The sequence below is a fragment of the Theropithecus gelada genome, chromosome X (genome assembly GCF_003255815.1).
Source record: "Theropithecus gelada isolate Dixy chromosome X, Tgel_1.0, whole genome shotgun sequence".
Classification (NCBI taxonomy): Eukaryota; Metazoa; Chordata; class Mammalia; order Primates; family Cercopithecidae; genus Theropithecus; species Theropithecus gelada.
This window is the reverse complement of record NC_037689.1, coordinates 81,335,799-81,353,675: the sequence shown is the minus strand read 5'-3', so window position 1 is coordinate 81,353,675 and position 17,877 is coordinate 81,335,799. Positions and strand designations below refer to the sequence as shown.

General features: G+C 42.3%; 1 protein-coding gene across 5 annotated transcripts in view; it reads right to left on the bottom strand.

Annotated features, from left to right (window-relative positions):
- Nucleotides 1-15,336, bottom strand: part of PHKA1 (phosphorylase kinase regulatory subunit alpha 1) — a 133,481-nt gene extending 118,145 nt beyond the window's left edge. For 3 of the 5 annotated variants that reach the window (XM_025372152.1, XM_025372153.1, XM_025372155.1), the window contains exons 1-3: nucleotides 14,828-15,336; nucleotides 13,469-13,627; nucleotides 5,613-5,660 (exon numbers count right to left, since the gene is read on the bottom strand). In XM_025372152.1, the coding sequence (XP_025227937.1) occupies nucleotides 5,613-5,660; nucleotides 13,469-13,627; nucleotides 14,828-14,905 (285 nt within the window). In that variant the 5' untranslated portion in view covers nucleotides 14,906-15,336. The remainder of the gene's footprint in view (nucleotides 1-5,612; nucleotides 5,661-13,468; nucleotides 13,628-14,827) is intronic. The other 2 variants (XM_025372154.1, XM_025372156.1) reach the window with 1 other exon arrangement.
- Between the last annotated feature and the right edge of the window lie 2,541 nt (nucleotides 15,337-17,877).

Here is a 17,877-nt window from a genome sequence, read left to right as displayed (position 1 = left end):
GCCCAGGCTGGAGTGCAGTGGCCGGATCTCAGCTCACTGCAAGCTCCGCCTCCCGGGTTTACGCCATTCTCCTGCCTCAGCCTCCCGAGTAGCTGGGACCACAGGCGCCCGCCACTTCGCCCGGCTAGTTTTTTGTATTTTTTAGTAGAGGCGGGGTTTCACCGTGTTAGCCAGGATGGTCTCGATCTCCTGACCTTGTGATCCACCCGTCTCGGCCTCCCAAAGTGCTGGGATTACAGGCTTGAGCCACCGCGCCCGGCCCCAAATATTATTGTTAAGTTTTGGTTTTGCTTAGGAAAAAACTGAGATTAAAAAAAAAATTTTTTTTTTTAACTAAGGTTATTATATCCATGTATCTTCCTGTATGTGCTTTTAAAGTCCTTGTGACATTGACTTAGAGGGCTTTAACTCCTGGGTCTAAAAAGGACATCAGGTCCTGCTAAATCTTAAACACCGACAGCAATTAAAGCCTCATCTTCAGGCCCTGTGGAAGATGCCAATCAAAATAAACTGCATTCCTGAAATATAGGGCAAAAAACAATTAAAGCTATTTGATTCCTCAAGGGCCAGGAACTATCGTGGAAGAGGAGAGCGTATAAGTTTGTAAAGGCCAATTTTTAAAGATAAAATAAGTTCAGTTTCTCTATAAATGAATCATTAGTGTCAAAGGCACACGGATGCAAAAGCAGTACATGGACCCCTGTGTCAGATTAACAAGTTTTTCTTAAAGCATTAACCAACTCCTCCAACTCCTTAATAAAGGTTATAAAAGGCTTATAGAAGTTACATTTTATAATCAAGGTTAAACTTTATAGATTATTTACAAAATTTTGAAAAACAAATGTAATTGGCTTCAAGCTGTTTTTATTAGGGCTTCTTGTTTAGAAAATTAAGTCTCTTCTCTCAAAGAATGAAGGTTTTCACTTTCTTTGAAGTCCTTGAATTAGCACTTTGGTTAAACAATGACCTGTAATACTATTTTGTAATATCAAGCATTTTAAACTTTTATATTTGACAAATTTTCCAAAATCAAATTATAAATTATGTCTTTTTCTAACCTAATTAATCCTTTAAGACATTAGGTTCCCTGAAGTCCAAAAATGTCATAATTTGGCTTATTTAGTATAAAAATTATATAGGAAGCATTGTTAAATATGAAATGTTGCTTGGTTTTCTTTGGACTGTATTTGTATAAATATGTTATTAGTATGTGTTCCAAAATTATAGGAAACTCCTGCAATTCTGATATAACTTAGCGTACATTATCGGTAATAATCCCATTGTTATGTTAAAATTATTGTGTGCCACAGAGGTAACAAATTTCTTTGTCAATTGTGTCTTTTGATTATGGCTGCCTTAAAACTTTTTTTTCATTCATGGACAATTGTTGTCTTGTTTTAGTCCTTTTTAGAAGATGGTTTTATAATCAGCTATAAAATTCCAATAGGTGCTCTTAAATGCATGTTTCTGATAACTTTTGAAGACTGTGACATCAGAATAGAGGAGAAACTTCTAGGACTCATGGAGAGCTAAAATGTTCACGAGTATCAAGCAGAACAAGAAATAACTGCATGGACCGAACTAATTTTTTGACTTTTTGCTTAAAATGTTTGCTGATCCTTTGTTTTGTTTTTCTTTTCTTTCTTTTTTTTTTTTTTTTTGAGACGGAGTCTCGCTCTGTCACCCGGGCTGGAGTGCAGTGGAGCGATCTCAGCTCACTGCAAGCTCCGCCTCCCGGGTTTAGTGGCTTGATCTCAGCTCACAGCAAGCTCCGCCTTCCGGGTTTACGCCATTCTCCTGCCTCAGCCTCCCGAGTAGCTGGGACTACAGGCGCCTGCTACCTCGCCTGGCTAGTTGTTTTTTTGTATTTTTTAGTAGAGACAGGGTTTCACCATGTTAGCCAGGATGGTCTCGATCTCCTGACCTCATGATCCGCCCGTCTCGGCCTCCCAAAGTGCTGGGATTACAGGCTTGAGCCACCGCGCCCGGCTTGTTTTGTTTTTCAGAGTCTTAAAACTTCTCTTTTGAGCTACTGACAGCTTTTAACAATGTAGTATACTCCCATAAGCAAGATTTGGAACACACTTGTTTCTGTCTACCTGATTTTCTCCAGAATTTGTAAACTATTTTTGAGTATTCTTAACTTATGGCAATACAGTTATTTGCATAAGTGCAATAAGAATCTGTTTTCATTTGTAACAGGACACAGTTGGAGACACTGGTAATTTTACCACGTCTTTGACTGGAATGGTGTACTTTCCTTTAAAGAATCAGACTTGACTTATGAAGGCAATAAAGCCCTTGGAAAAACTGGCCTCATATTTCATGTACACAGTCCACATATAGGGTTTCTGACCCTTGGTAATTAACGAATGTCACTTTCCGACAGGCACAGAAGCCTCAGGTTTATCTTGGAACCTCAAGAGGAGGAGAAATTCACCCAACTCATAGATATTTGATGACATAAATTCATGGCTGGGCTCGGCTTTCAAGAAGTGTTATCTGATGTCTGGGCGTGGTGGCTCATGCCTATAATCACAGCATTTTGGCAGGCTGAGGCGGGTGGATCATGAGGTCAGGAGTTCAAGACAAGCCTGGCCAACATGGTGAAATACCGTCTCTACTGAAAATACAAAAATTAGCCGGGCACGGTGGTGGGCACCTGTAATCTCAGGTCCTCGGGAGGCTTAGGCAGGAGAATCACTTGAACCCAGGAGGTGGAGGCTGCAGTGAGCTGAGATTGTGCCACTGCACTCCAGCCTGGGTGACACAGCAAGACTCCATCTCAAAAAAAAAAAAAAAAAAATCTTATCTGAGATTCCTCCTATGGAACAAAGTTCAATCAAAGCCCATTTAAAAGCCTAAGTAAAAAATAATTATTCTTGCTGCACTGTATACAAATAATTAGGCCAAGTATAATAAGCAAACCAGTCCTACCATGATTTGTCTTTAGCAAAAGGGAAACTGGAGAGAGAAAAAATTATATTTCAAAACGACAGTATACCCATTGTTAGATTCTAGTCTTGCCTAATTTTTGTTTCAATTTTTATTAGCGTCTACAGTTTGGATGGAATTCTAATTTTTTTGGCTATAAGCTTTCAAAATAATGTTTTCAATTTTTTTCCTTCTTTTTATTCCCCCATTTTTCCTAATTTGGAGTCACTGAAAACTCAGCTGTGCTTTCTTAAAACCCTGGGAACTGAAGCCGGACAACTCAAACTTCAGGAAAAAATAACAGTAATTGGCCAGCACAGTGGGTTACACCTGTAATCCCAACACTTTGGGAGGCCGAGGCTGGCAGATCTGTCTTAGATTTCCTGGGTTCACAACAAAAAGCTGAAACTAGAAGTCAGAAGGAAAATACTGTGCAAAGGACAACTGAAAGACTTAGTTCCTTAAATTTAAATTTGATAATTAATGCCTCTGATGTATGACAGTAACCGTTATACCTTAAATTTGGTTCCTGAAATTAGTGACCTCAAACATATTTGGTAAGGTAGAAAGTTCAAATATTGGCCAGGTAAGGTGGCTCGTGCCTATAATCCTGGCATTTTAGGAGGCCGAGGTGGGAGGATCACTGGAGCCCAGGAGTTTGAGACCAGCCTGGGCAACATAGTGAGATTCCGTCCCTACAAAAAAAAATTTAAAAATTCGCAAGGCATGGTGGTGCACACCTGTAGTCCCAGTGATGTGGAAGGCTGAGGTGGGGGGATCACTTGAGCCCAGAGGCCAAGGCTGCAGTGAGTGAATTATGATCATACCACTGCACTCCAGCCTGAGCGACAAAGTGAGGCCCCTATCTAAAAAGAAAAAAACAGAAGTGCAAATATCTAAATACAAAATAAAGTAGCAAAGATTTTCTATCTATCATGTATTTCTATGTACTACTTTCTATCTACTACATATTTCCTTCTACTATAGATATAGACTCCTGTGCCTGTAGGCAGTCACTTTATCAATCTGGGCCTCAATTTCTTCTTCTAATAAAACATAATCTTGACCTCCAGAAAAGACAGGTCAGATTCGATGTGGGCAAAATACTTTAAGATCTCCTAGGATAAAACAATTTTTAAAGTAAAAACACTTTTGTATGCAAAAATATCACAAACAAGCCTCAAAAATAAATGATAGACTGCTAAAAAATTCACAATGCATATGACAAAGGACTAATGTCTATAATGTACAAGAACTTTTCAACAGGCAAGAAAGAGAACCTAGAAGATAGGCAAAGGACTTAGCAGACAATTCATCCATGAGGAAATGCAAATTTTCAATCTACACATAAAAGGATGCTCAGCTTCACTGGAGGTAAGGAAAATGCAAATTACTGCAATGAGATACAAATTCAAGGTTTCTTATCTCCAATCTTAAAATCTACAACACTTTGAAAAGGTTTTTTCCCCTAAGTTTTGCATTAAAATTCATTTGTTGGCAACACCAGATTCAAATTAAGTCTTTATTTATTCCACTTAGTATGAAATTGCATGCTTCCCTTCAGAGATATTAAAGTTTCTGATTATAGTGCTGTCCTAGACCCGCAGAAGGCATAAGGTAATATATGGTGTATATATACCATACACCATATAATTAAAGGTTGCCAGGAGTATGCACTGTACTGCCTTTTTAAAATCTGAAAAACTGAAATTCTAAAGTTGATGGCCCCAAGGGTTTCAAATGAGGGTGTGTGTGTGTGTGTGTGTGTGTGTTTTGTTTACTTATTTTTGAAACTGGGTTTCACTCTGCCACCCAGGCTGGAGTGCAGTGGCACCATCTTGGCTCACTGCAGCCTTGACCTCCCAGGCTCAAGTGATCCTCCCACTTCATCTCCAAGTAGCTGGACTACAGGAGCACACAACCATGTGCGCTAATTTTTTTTTTTTTTTTTGAGACAGAGTCTCGCTCTGTCGCCCAGGCTGGAGTGCAGTGGTCGGATCTCAGCTCACTGCAAGCTCCGCCTCCCGGGTTTATGCCATTCTCCTGCCTCAGCCTCCAGAGTAGCTGGGACTACAGGCGCCCGCCACCTCGCTCGGCTAGTTTTTTGTATTTTTTAGTAGAGATGGGGTTTCACCGTGTTAGCCAGGATGGTCTCGATCTCCTGACCTCGTGATCCGCCTGTCTCGGCCTCCCAAAGTGCTGGGATTACAGGCTTGAGCCACCATGCCCAGCCCTAATTTTTATATTTTTTGTAGAGACAACGTTTCACCATGTTGCCCAGGCTGATCTTGAACTTCTGGACTCAAGCAATCCATCCGCTTTGGCCTCCCAGAATGCTGGGATTACAGGCACGAGCCACCAGTGCCTGGCCAAATGAGGGTTTTTAGACCTATATCATCTTTCTACCCTACATATACAATTGAATGTACAATAATGATAAAACACATCGAAAATCATTTGTAGAGGGTGAAAAAAGACTAGAAAGAAACATTCCAGTGGTAATTACATTGTGAGATTATGGGTGACATTCTCCCTCTCCAAATTTTCCAAATTTTCTAAAATTAGTGTGTACTATTTGTGAAACTGAAAGAAAATATAAGCTATAAACATTCCCTAAGGGGTAGAGATACTATTACAATGTGCTTTTATTGGAGAGGAGGGTGTTACCAATAACATACCTGTCTGATCATACAGTGCAGTAGTCCTCTCATCAGCTTCACTACACTCTGCAGAAATAAATGGAAACAAGACAGTTATAAACATCCCTAGATACAGGAACACTTACTCAGCAACTGCAGTTGGTACATGACCTTTTGAGAACAAGTAACCCTATCCCGTGTTCCTATTTACATGACATTTATAGGTACACAGAAGAGCAGATTACAGCTAAAAGTGGAATCAAAAGCTAAGCTTTATGATTCCTTCAAGTCAAAAAAATCATCCAAGCTCCAACTGGTTTATGTAAAAATAAGCCAACCATCCTATTAGAGGACATTCCACCTGGAGAAAGGGGCAAGACAGCTCAAAAATCCTAAGGCTCTGAGGATATTCTAAAATACATTCTATGGCCTAGAAAGACTTCACTACAACATTGCTTTTATTTTTTCTAAACTAGCCAAGACTTATCTTCCAGAGTCCACAGAAATATTTATCTGGACATGTCCCCTAAAGAATAAAGTGAATTTCAATTAAGAATAAGTATGAAGGGGATCTGTTCATTTGACTCAACCCTTTTTCCTTGAAATAAAGTCACAAATTCTTAAGTTTCAAGTCATCACTATTTCTCTTACTAGGGCTTGACAATTTAAAGTAGTTTGTTTTCCAATCATAACATCTCAAAATTCTGATCACCAACTATATACTACATGACACTAAGGGCCCATCAATCGTGGCATGGGTAGGCAATGTATTTTGGAAGAACATAGCACCAAACAGCTTCTCTATTTCTCCAAAAAGCTTTCTGTTTCACAGTCCAAAAGAAATCCAACCAGGTTACTCCAGGGTATGCTGGCTCAGAGGCAACTTCAGGACAACTCTGAAAACTCATCTACTTGGAAGCCACATGATTCTGTTATTTCTTCAAAACGTATTCAAATGGGACTACAAGCAATAGTCATGATAAGGATAAGTACCGATTAAATTCCAACTCTTTATGAAGCCTTTTATTGAGGGAAAAATAAAAATAAAAATGGTTTCCGTAGGAGAGTCTCCTTTCTTAAGTCATTTCTGTCTATAAACGGTCCTCTCCCCTTACAGATCAAAAGAAATTTTAAAAAGAGAGAAAGAATAGGCAGTGCATGATCTTGTCACATTTTAAAGACTGAAACATTTATTATAAAGCAAGGAAACTTATTGTAACCCCTACAAGAAGACATCTATATGACTTTGATGTTAATGAAAGAGTCCATCTCTTTAATATACCCTGTTATGGAAAGTATTTAACACAACCTCCTCTGTGGGGAAACTTTATTCAATTCTGATACATGTCACCACATACTCAAAGGTTCCTACCATATTCTGTCTTTTCTAACAGTAGATGAATTAGAATGGGAAGCAGAGGGAGGGGCTTGAACAGTCTTGTCTTTAAATCAATGGCCCAAAGGAACTCATTTTTTAAAAACCTATTGACGGCCTCTAGTTGACCAATATAGAACTCAGCATTTATATTATTCTGTAAGAATCCTGGGCTCATGTCATTGGCTTCTTCACTATTTTACTGCCTTAGTCACTTTTTCTCTTGCAAACCCATCAACTCCCTTTACCACCCAGCCCCACTACTCCCATCTAAATTTTCTTGAAACAGCAAACCTGGGGAATCAAGGATTCAGTGGAGGATCTCAATTAGTGGCCATTATCAGCCATTTTTATCCTCAAGTTCTAACTTCCAAGGCAAGATAAAATTAGTAGGAAGCATGGGGAGGTAGGAATGATGGGAGATATCTGTACTTTGTGTTCTCCAAACTAACTGTTTTCTGATCCAGGTGTGCTAGATGTTATTAATTATACATGTACATTCATACACCAGGGCTTCTACCCATACCAAGTGACTCTCCCTCTTGCCTATTCTTTTGGAGGACATAAATTTATATATATCTGTGAACTGACTTTATAAGAATATATAACTACACAACCATATCTGTGTACCTCTTTCTCTCTACCCCCAGGTATATGTGCAATCAGATATTTATTGAACCTCTATCAGGTTTTGTAGAACATAAAGACAAGGGAGATGGGACAGATATGTTTTAAAAACTAACTACAGCGCCGGGCGCGGTGGCTCAAGCCTGTAATCCCAGCACTTTGGGAGGCCGAGGCGGGCGGATCACGAGGTCAGGAGATCGAGACCATCCTGGCTAACATGGTGAAACCCCGTCTCTACTAAAAAATACAAAAAACTAGCCGGGCGTGGTGGCGGGCGCCTGTAGTCCCAGCTACTCGGAGGCTGAGGCAGGAGAATGGCCTGAACCTGGGAGGCGGAGCTTGCAGTGAGCCGAGATCGCGCCACTGCACTCCAGCCTGGGTGATACAGCGCGAGACTCCGTCTCAAAAAAAAAAAAATAATAAAATAAAATAAAATAAAAACTAACTACAGCATAGTCCACCCAGCATTTCCTAATTATCCTTTAAAACACAACTCCTCTCTGAAGTCTTCCTTGCCTTTTCCCAGAGAAGTTTAGACATTCCCACCTCTGTGTGTTGCCACAGAGCTTAGTAGTTATCTCAAATATATAAATCAGTACCTATAGTACCTATCTTAATGTACTGTAAATACTTGCTTATATATCTGTCTCCCCCATCAGATAATGAACTCCCTGAGAAAAAGGGGCAGAGGCCAGGTTCAGAAAACCTTTAAGTCAATGGATGAAGGAGTTGAATTAAAAAACAAACACATGTCTGCAAGTAACTCTCGAATGGCTTATCAAATAAACGTGTGTGTGTGTAGGGGTGGGTATGCAAATATGACAAAGTGTTAACAACTAGCGAATTTATATAGAGTATATGCAAATGTTTATTTTACCATTCTTGCAACTTTCCTTTAAGTTTGAAATTTTCCATAATAAAAAGTTGAGGGTTACATATAAACATTTTGTCCCATTTTCTTTTTAACATCTATTATAGGGCCTGGCATGTGATGATTACACAGTCTTTTAAATTTAAGAAAATGAAGATATATGTTGAATGGCACAGATGACAAGTGATCTAGAAGTTCCAAGAAAGGACTCCTGAGAAAGTGACCACTGTACAAGTGAGTGGTCTGTGAGGAAGGACAGGGACCACAGAAAAAGTGGGATTGGTGCTAGGATTTCAAAGGATATTAGTTTAGATTGAAAGGGAACAGGCATGTAGAAGCAGCCCATAAAAATGTTTGCAGGTGGCTATGTCTATAGGCTCCCACGGAGGCAAACATTCAAACAATACTGATTCTGAAGACATAGGACCCAGGTTGCATTCATGGTACCATCAAATTCTAGCTTCATCTCTGGGCCTCAATCCCTTCACTTGGAAATTGGGGATAATGATACTTGATTCACAGGGTATTATGAGAATAAAATACTGGTAATTATGGGGAAGTGTATTGTACAATGGAAAGTATTTATACAAATGTTAGGTATTTTTATTAAGGGATTATTAGAGGAGTAATAAAGACATCAGCCTGGCTGGAACTGGGTGTATAATGGAGGGCACCAGTGTGATATAATATTGAAAAAAGTAAGCTAGGACCAACCCGTAGAGGGCCTTGCCTATCAATCCAAAATGTTTGGACTTTACTTGTGGAGAAATGAGGGCCACAGAAAGATTGTCGAGGATGGAAATGACATAATTTAAGTGTGGTTTTCACAGAAGGGTTAGGGGATAAGGGCTTAGACTAAGGTTGAGGCAGAAGGGAAGAGAAAAGAGGGGATAGATTCAAGAGAAATTATATGAATCAACAGATTTTGGTGTGCATGTATCAAAAAGTAAGAGGGAGAAGTCAAAAATCATTCTAAGGTTAAGTAGCACACTTCAAGCACTGTTTTATAGAGTGCTAGTCCAAGAGATTTTGGAAAGGTTATAAAATTCACTACCATCTTAGACAAAAAATGCACATTAGTACATCAAAGGCTCTGAGAAATTACAGAGTAAAGACACCTGCTGTTTAACATAGTCCCAAACTTAGTTGGCCTAGTATTCCACAGAAAATACTATGGGAAATACTCCAAGTAATATTGCCTGGGTGGTTGGTAGAATGGAGACAGTAATAACAGAAAAAGAGATTGTTGATGAGTTGCCATTGTTTTGTAGTTTGTTTTTAGTTGGAAAGGTGAGGTTTCAGACACATTGAGTTTGAGGAGCCACAGTATATGCAGATGCAACTGATGAGGTGACAAATGAAAACCTAGGTTTAAAATTGAAGTGAGGTCAGAGATGAAGACTTGAAAGTCATTCTCATAAAGGTAATAGTTAAAAGTCATGAGAAAAGATGAACCACTACACAAAAAGAACACACCTTAGCACACAGAACTGGAGTGAGGCCCAGAGATGAAGCTGAGATTTGATGGTACCATGAATGCAAAGAGATATCCCTATTTGTCTGCCTATATTTCTATGGGTATGAGACCGTATCTATATGCCTGAGAGAAAGACATTTGTTAAAACATTCATGTGCATAATTCTACTCTCAATCTAGGATGCAGCAGTTGCCTAAACCCTTGTCCTTTTTTCATCCAGAATTCTCTTCAATTCTCTGATATTATTTCTCAGAAAGAAACCAAGGTAAGAATTGGAAGGAAGGGTAGAAATTAACAATCAATGTTTTGGGAAAAATCCACACAGTAATAGAAAGTTGCAATAGGTGGGAATTTGATCTATGAATTTATTGGATGTAATCTATGTTCATATTTTGGCCATAACTAGTCATTATTTAACACTGGCTATACATTAGAATCACCCAGGTAGTTTTTAAAAAAATAATGATGCTACTGAGCTCCACTTCCAGAGATTCATATTTAAATTTTCTAAGCTGTGGTGTAGTAAGGGTGTTTCTTAAAAGATTCCCAGGCGGGTGTGCTGGCTTGCACCTGTAATCCCAGCACTTTAGGAGGCCGAAGTGGGTGGGTCATTTGAGATCAGGAGTTTAAGACCAACCTGGCCAACATGGTGAAACCCCATCTCTACTAAAAATACAAAAAAATTAGTCGGGTGTGGTGACGCGCACCTGTGATCCCAGCTACTGTGGAGCTGAGGCAGGAAAATCGCTCGAACCTGGGAGGCGGAGATTGCAGTGAGCTGAGATCGCACCATGGCACCCCAACCTGGGCAATAGAGCAAGACTTAGTCTAAAAAAAAAAAAAGCTTCCCAAAGCTTCCCAAGTGATTGCAAAGTACAGTCAGAGTTTGGAACCACTCATCTAGATCAAGGATAAATCTAGCCCACTGCTATTTTTATAAATTAAGTTTTATTTAAACATAACTACACTCATTCTTTATATACAGGGGACCCCTGAACAACACAAGTTTGAACTGTGCAGGTCCACTTATATGTGGCTTTTTTCCAACCAAACGCAGATCAAAAATACAGTATTCAGGAATGAGAAACCTATGTACATGGAAGGCTGACTTTCCTTATAGATGGGTTCCACAGGGCTGACTGCAGAATTTGAGTATGCAGAGATTTGGTTATAAGCAGCCTGTCCTGGAATCCATCCCACACATATACTGAGGGATGACTGCATTGTCTCTGGCTGCATTTGCACCACAGTCACAGAGCTGAGTAGTTGGATAGAGACCACATGTGACCTACAACCCTAATGATAAAAGTAGTTACTATCTGGCCTTTTACAGAGATGATTTTCTGGTTCCTGATTAACACTGAATCAGGTTTGAGAAAAAAAATTGAGACCTAATAATAAAAACCTGTTGCAATTCATAATGAAAGTTCATAGAAATTTAAAAATTCCCACAAAATCTTTTCTTTTTGAAAGATGTTTCCCATTGCTATAATGTTTTGAAACATTCCTAATTACTATTAAGGTGGTATGAAAGGTATTTTTTGGCTATGTTGAAAATTATTTAATGGAACATTAAAATTTTAGAATGGGTAATTCAATGTTTCCCTACTATTTCCCCCTTCCTCTGTTAAATTCTTTATAACTGGGCCAAATAAGAAAAAGTGTTAACATTACAGGGAGATAACAGATTTCTTCTAATAGAATTGAAAAAATTGGTCAAATTGTACCAGATACGAAATTCCAATTCTACTGATATTAATTTCTAGTAAAAAATAGCAACAAAACACTGAGCTCAAACTAGAAAACATTGAGTAGCATGTAGGATTTGGGGGAGGGGAGTAGGTAGGATTACAGGTGAATTTTTTTAAACACTCCTCTATATTTTCCAAATTTCTACAATGGTATTATTTTTATAAAAGTCATAAAAGGCTGGGCACGGTGGCTCATGCCTGTAATCCTAGCACTTTGGGAGGCCGAGGCGGGTGGATCACAAGGTCAGGAGATTGAGACCATCTTGGCTAACATGGTGAAACCCCGTCTCTACTAAAAATACAAAAAATTAGCCAGGCATGATGGCACGCGCCTGTAGTCCTAGCTACTCGGGAGGCTGAGGCAGGAGAATCGCTTGAACCTGGGAGGCAGAGGTTGCAGTGAGCCAAGATCACGCCACTGCACTCCAGCCTGGGGACAGAGTGAGACTCCGTTTCAACAACAACAAAAAAAGTCATAAAAATAATGATCTGTACTACCTGGTCTAGAGCAAAAACTTGAACAACTTTTTTTTTGGTGGACCTATGTATCTCTCAACAATGGCTTGCATGAAGAATAAATGCCTGCTGTTGCTAAGGACAACACAGTGCAACCCCATATTACACTGATACTTGTAAAAAAACCAAATATCAATATTCTGATTTATAGATGAAGATTGGAGCTCAGATTGCCTAAGTGTTAGAGAGACCACTGGAGAAAATGGCTGGTATAGAGATAATTTTTCCCACTAACGGAAATGAATGCACATCGTCTTATAACTGACAACAGAGTACTTCAACTCCTGCGGTAGCCCAGAATATTGTTTTCTTAATATTATTTTCTTGGTCGTTGAAGAGGATGCAGCTCCCTTTGTGTCTCAACAGTTCTATAAAGGATGCTTGTTTACTGAGGGGAAGTGCCTTAAAAGTTGGCTTAGGCCGGGCGCGGTGGCTCAAGCCTGTAATCCCAGCACTTTGGGAGGCCGAGATGGGCGGATCACGAGGTCAGGAGATCGAGACCATCCTGGCTAACACGGTGAAACCCCGTCTCTACTAAGATATACAAAAAATAGCCGGGCGAGGTGGCAGCGCCTGTAGTCCCAGCTACTCGGGAGGCTGAGGCCGGAGAATGGCGTGAACCCGGGAGGCGGAGCTTGCAGTGAGCTGAGATCCGGCCACTGCACTCCAGCCTGGGCGACAGCGCGAGACTCCGTCTCAAAAAAAAAAAAAAAAAAAGTTGGCTTAAAGGCATCTGCTGACTTTGACCTCATTTTGCTCAGGAGTTGAGGGAGGGAGGAAGCAACAGGCTCTGAAACAGTGGCCACAGCTATAAAAATCAACAAATAAAAGTCTTTACTGTGTCTAGTCCAGAAGGCTTGCTGATTTATGTTATTTACCCTCATACAAATACCACAATTTTAAAAAATGAAGTAAAATAGTAGATACCTGCCCCCAAACGTTTTTCTCAATGAGAATACAGTGGAGACTACAAGATACATTTACTTAGAGAGTTATGCATTTTAGGAAAGATCCCAGGATAGGATTTTCCACTGTAACAGAACAGACTGTTCCCTCTCCCTCAAATCAGCAAGTTTCAAGTTTCCACTGCAAGAATACCACTTCAGTGCAATACAGGAAAGCTTTTTGGAATATAATTTCAGAAAGATGATGAAAGAGGGAAAGGCAAAATACAGTTATCTTAGCTTTTGGTGGGTTTCACTTCCTTCAGTCTCCACTCTGCCCCCAAACCCCAATCACACACAGCTCCAGATCTCTTTGTATTTTTATTTTGAGTACCTGCTCCAATTCATAGGCCTTTGCCTTATCCTCATCCCGGTCTGCATTCTTCCGATAGGCCAGGCCCAAACCCCACACAGCCAAGATGCTGTACACGTTATCTCGGACCCAAGCATCTTTCTGATCATAGCTGGCTGGGAGCAAGCCAGTCACTGGATTCTGCAAGGTCAAGAAAAAGAGGGCAGGAAGGTAACCATACAGTGTTAACATTAGGAAACAGAATCTTCCAAATGGGTTTTTTAGGGACTTTGGTCTGTCTTCTACTTCTCCACTCGAGTTTTATAACCTCCTCTTCTTCTGACCTATTGCAGGCAAATGCTATCTTCCCACCCTCCCAAGTTTTACTGAGCTATATTTGACACATCAAAAATTGTGTATATTTAGGGAGTACAACATGATGATTTATGTATTCATTGAGAAATGATAACCACAATGACATTTATTAACACATCTATCATCTCACAGTTACCTTTTTTTTGGTGTGCTGAGAATACTTAAGATCTACTCTCTTAGCAAATTTCAAGTATACAATACAGTATGATTAACTACAGTCACCATGCTGCTGTATATTAGATCCCCAGAACTTACTCATCTTATAACTGAAACTTTGTGCCCTTTGCAAATGCTATCTTGCATAAGGGGTAAGCAGTGGCTGAAGCCTTTCAAGTCTGAAATGTGGGTATTATTAAAGGCACAATTAAAGGTATTAAGTGCATTTATAATGGGTATTATTAAAAGAAAGTTTTAACTTTCTAGTTAGAAAGAATGAACTAGTGAACTAGCAATGAAAAACCAGCAGAAAGGAGCAGAAAAAAAATATGTAACAGTCTATACAAAGTGCCTCTGACCTTCACAATAGTCTAGTCTTAAAATGGAAATGTTCCCTTCCCTCTTTTGTTTGGGGGAAGGGGAAGGAGATGACACGCAAACTTGGGTGCGTGTGTTTGTATGTCAATAAACAAGTGACAACACTTCTTGCAACTCTGCTCCTGGAACCCTGCTATGGCCTGGGGGGAGTTGGAGAAGGGTGCGAAGCCGTGACTGGAGGCTCCTGGCTAAAGGTGCCTGACCGACTCTGTTCCTGGTCCAACACCTACCTTTCCTTCAGGGTCCTTTACCACCTTCCCAGCTAGGGGGCGGGAGAACCTGCTACAGACACACACACACACACGGAGGGGGCGGGAGAACCTGCTACAGATACAGATACAGATACACACACTCACGTGGAGTTCATGCAAGGTCTCTGTCTCACACACACACACACACACACACACACACGGAGTTCATCCAAGGTCTCCGTCCAAGTTATGACACGCTACATTCTCGCTCGGTGATTACGAGCGACACCCCTGCACTTACCTGATGGCACAGGATGGTCTGTTGCACCAGCCGAGCATAGCCGTCCAGCCGGACCCCGGAGTTACTTCGGCTCCTCATGGCGAGACGTTACTAATCGTCCTCTGAGAAACAGCCCGGGTGCCACCGGAGCCTTCGGTCCCTAAGGAACAAGTATCCAACGCTGCTCCACCCTCGTGGTGGGAGGCCTGAACGCCAGGCGCCGCAGAGCCCTCCCACCCTCAGGCCTGGCGCTGCGGGTTCCGCGTAGCTCTCCGGACTCCAGCGGCCTCCGGGGCCCACCACGCGCCAGCACTAGCACCGGCCTCCCACGGTCTAGAGCCCCACCGCAGCGCCCCAGTGGCCACTCCTGCCCCGTTAGTCCCGTCCGGCCTCCGCGCGTGGCTCCTGCATCCTCCGCTCAACCCCGGGAGACCTCCGCGGCCCACAGCCTCCCGCCCGGCCGCCGCCAACAGGTCAGCGACCGCTGCGCAGCCTGCACCTTGCGGGAGACGCGAGCGGTAGGCGGGGCGGGCGCGGCGGGTTCTGGCAGCTGCGCGCTGCGACCCAGGGGCTCGCCCGCCCCGGGGCCGAGAATGTGTCATCGTAGGCAATGTGCTTTCCGAGGTTTATTTTCGAAACACCTCAGATGACTATTTCAGTTTTCCACACTTGCTGTGCCCACCGGATGTTGAGGAGGCTCTTCTTTCTTCTACAGGACTAGTTTTATACAGGAACCTAAAGTAAACTTCAAAACTGAAAGACACGCTTGTGTTCCAGGTCTAAAGACTTGGATTTCTGGGTCGTTATTGTATTTTAGATTTTGACTTTAAAAGCTCAGATTACACGCCTCACTTCCAGCCAGACCTATCAAACAGGAACTCCCTACGGTACTTTACTCCTTAGTAACTGGCGAGTCTGCGGGCTTGGGAGGGAGGAGGCAATGGTGCGCTCTGAGGAAGCCAGTGCCCCAGGCGGGGAACAGCTGGGAGCTGGCGGGCCCGGAAGGCGGCGTTGGCAGGACTCGAGCTGAAAGAGATCCTATAACTGCTTTGGATGGCTCCCTCGTGCGCACGCAGGTCACAAGGCTGAGGCAATAAAGATTCAGCTGAAAATAAAGTGGAGAAGGAAGGCTGCATAAGAAGCTTGAAGGCCGCGCGCGGTGGCTCACTCCTGTAATCCTAGCACTTTGGGAGGCCGAGGCGGGTGGATCACCTGAGGTCAGGAGTTCGAGACCAGCCTGGCTACCATGGCGAAACCCCATCTGTACTAGAAATACAAAATTAGTCCGGCATGGTAGCGCGCGCCTGTAATCCCAGATACTCGGGAGGCTGAGGCGGGAGAATCGCTTGAACCCAGGAGGCAGAGGTTGCAGTGAGCCGAGATTGTGCCACTGCACACTAGCCCGGGCGACAGAGTAAGACTCCGTCTCAAAAAAATAAGTAAATAAAAATAAAATAATAAAAGCAGCTTGCAATGGCCGGGTGCGGTGGCTCACTCCTGTAATCTCAGCACTTTGGGAGCCTGAGGCGAGCGGATCACTTGAGGTCAGGAGTTCGAGACCAGCCTGGCCAACATGGAGAACCTCCCCCCACCCCATACAAATACAAAAATTAGCTGGGCGTGGTGGCGTGCTCCTGTAGTCCCAGCTACTCGGGAGACTGAGGTAGGATAATTGCTTGAACCTGGGAGGTGGAGGTTGCAGTGAGCCGAGATTGTGCCACTGCACTCCAGCCTGGGAGACAAGAGTGAAACTCCGTTTCAAAAAAAGGCAACAGCTTGCAGATAACGCTGCTTACTGGCTTCGTGGAATCAGTCTGCAACCATTGGGGCGGCCCGGCCGGGACCCCAGTGCCTTTGCTCAGTTCATCTCCGGCCCCTCCCTCTACCCCCACCTCTTGCTCTCTGCTTATTCAAACCTTGCAAACCTTTCAAGTTTCTGCTTAAGTACCACCTATTCCTTGAATCGCGGGATAAGAGAATTAAACCGATTGACCTCAAGTTCTAAGCCTTCCTTAGCCACCTCATCCAGGCCACGGTGACTTTGCATTTTCGTTTATCTTTTTATTTCTCTCCTCATAAGCTCCCTCAATTCCTCCCCAAAACCTCCGCCCAATTTAGCATAGAGGCAGGCACCTAAGAGGTGACTAGTAATTTGGTAATGATCATGAGGAAGGAGGGAATGCTTAAGAACTCAAATCTGGGACTTTCAGGTTCAACAACCAGTGATACAGTTAGATATCGTGACACACTTAGAATTCTCAAGCATATGCTTTCCATTGCAGTCATTCGCCACGCAAATGCAATAACTGGAAAATAACAAGCCACTTCAAAATCTAGGTGCACAGTGGAAGAAAAAGTCTTTCCACGGAAAGCAAGTGCATCTTGGACTTGCATCTTTTTTTATTTTTTTTTTTTTTGAGACGGAGTCTCGCTCTGTCGGGCAGGCTGGAGTGCAGTGACGGGATCTCCACTCACTGCAACCTCCGCCTCCCGGATTCAAGCTATTCTCTCCTGCCTCAGCCTCCCGAATAGCTGGGATTACAGGCGCCTGCCTCCACGCCCGCTAATTTTTGTATTTTTAGTAGAGACGGGGTTTCACCATGTTGACCAGACTGGTCTCGAACTTGGACTAGCATCTGGATCATCCCTGCTCTGCCCCTAACTCGCTGACATCTTCCCCTCAGCTGTAGCCTCAGAAGTCGTTTCTCTACCCTTGTGGCCCCTTCGAGCTAGAGCCTCTCTTTTTCTTCGCTTCACCATCATTTAAACATGTTTACGAAACATTAAATATTTATATTTATGTTAAATCTTAAATATATTTATATTAAATATTAAAGTAATACACACTAAATAAAACATGGAAAGTATAGAAAAGTAAAACAAAGAAAATATTAAGGCCGGGCGCGGTGGCTCAAGCCTGTAATCCCAGCACTTTGGGAGGCCGAGGCGGGCGGATCACGAGGTCAGGAGATCGAGACCATCCTGGCTAACATGGTGAAACCCCGTCTCTACTAAAAATACAAAAAACTAGCCGGGCGTGGTGGCGGGCGCCTGTAGTCCCAGCTACTCGG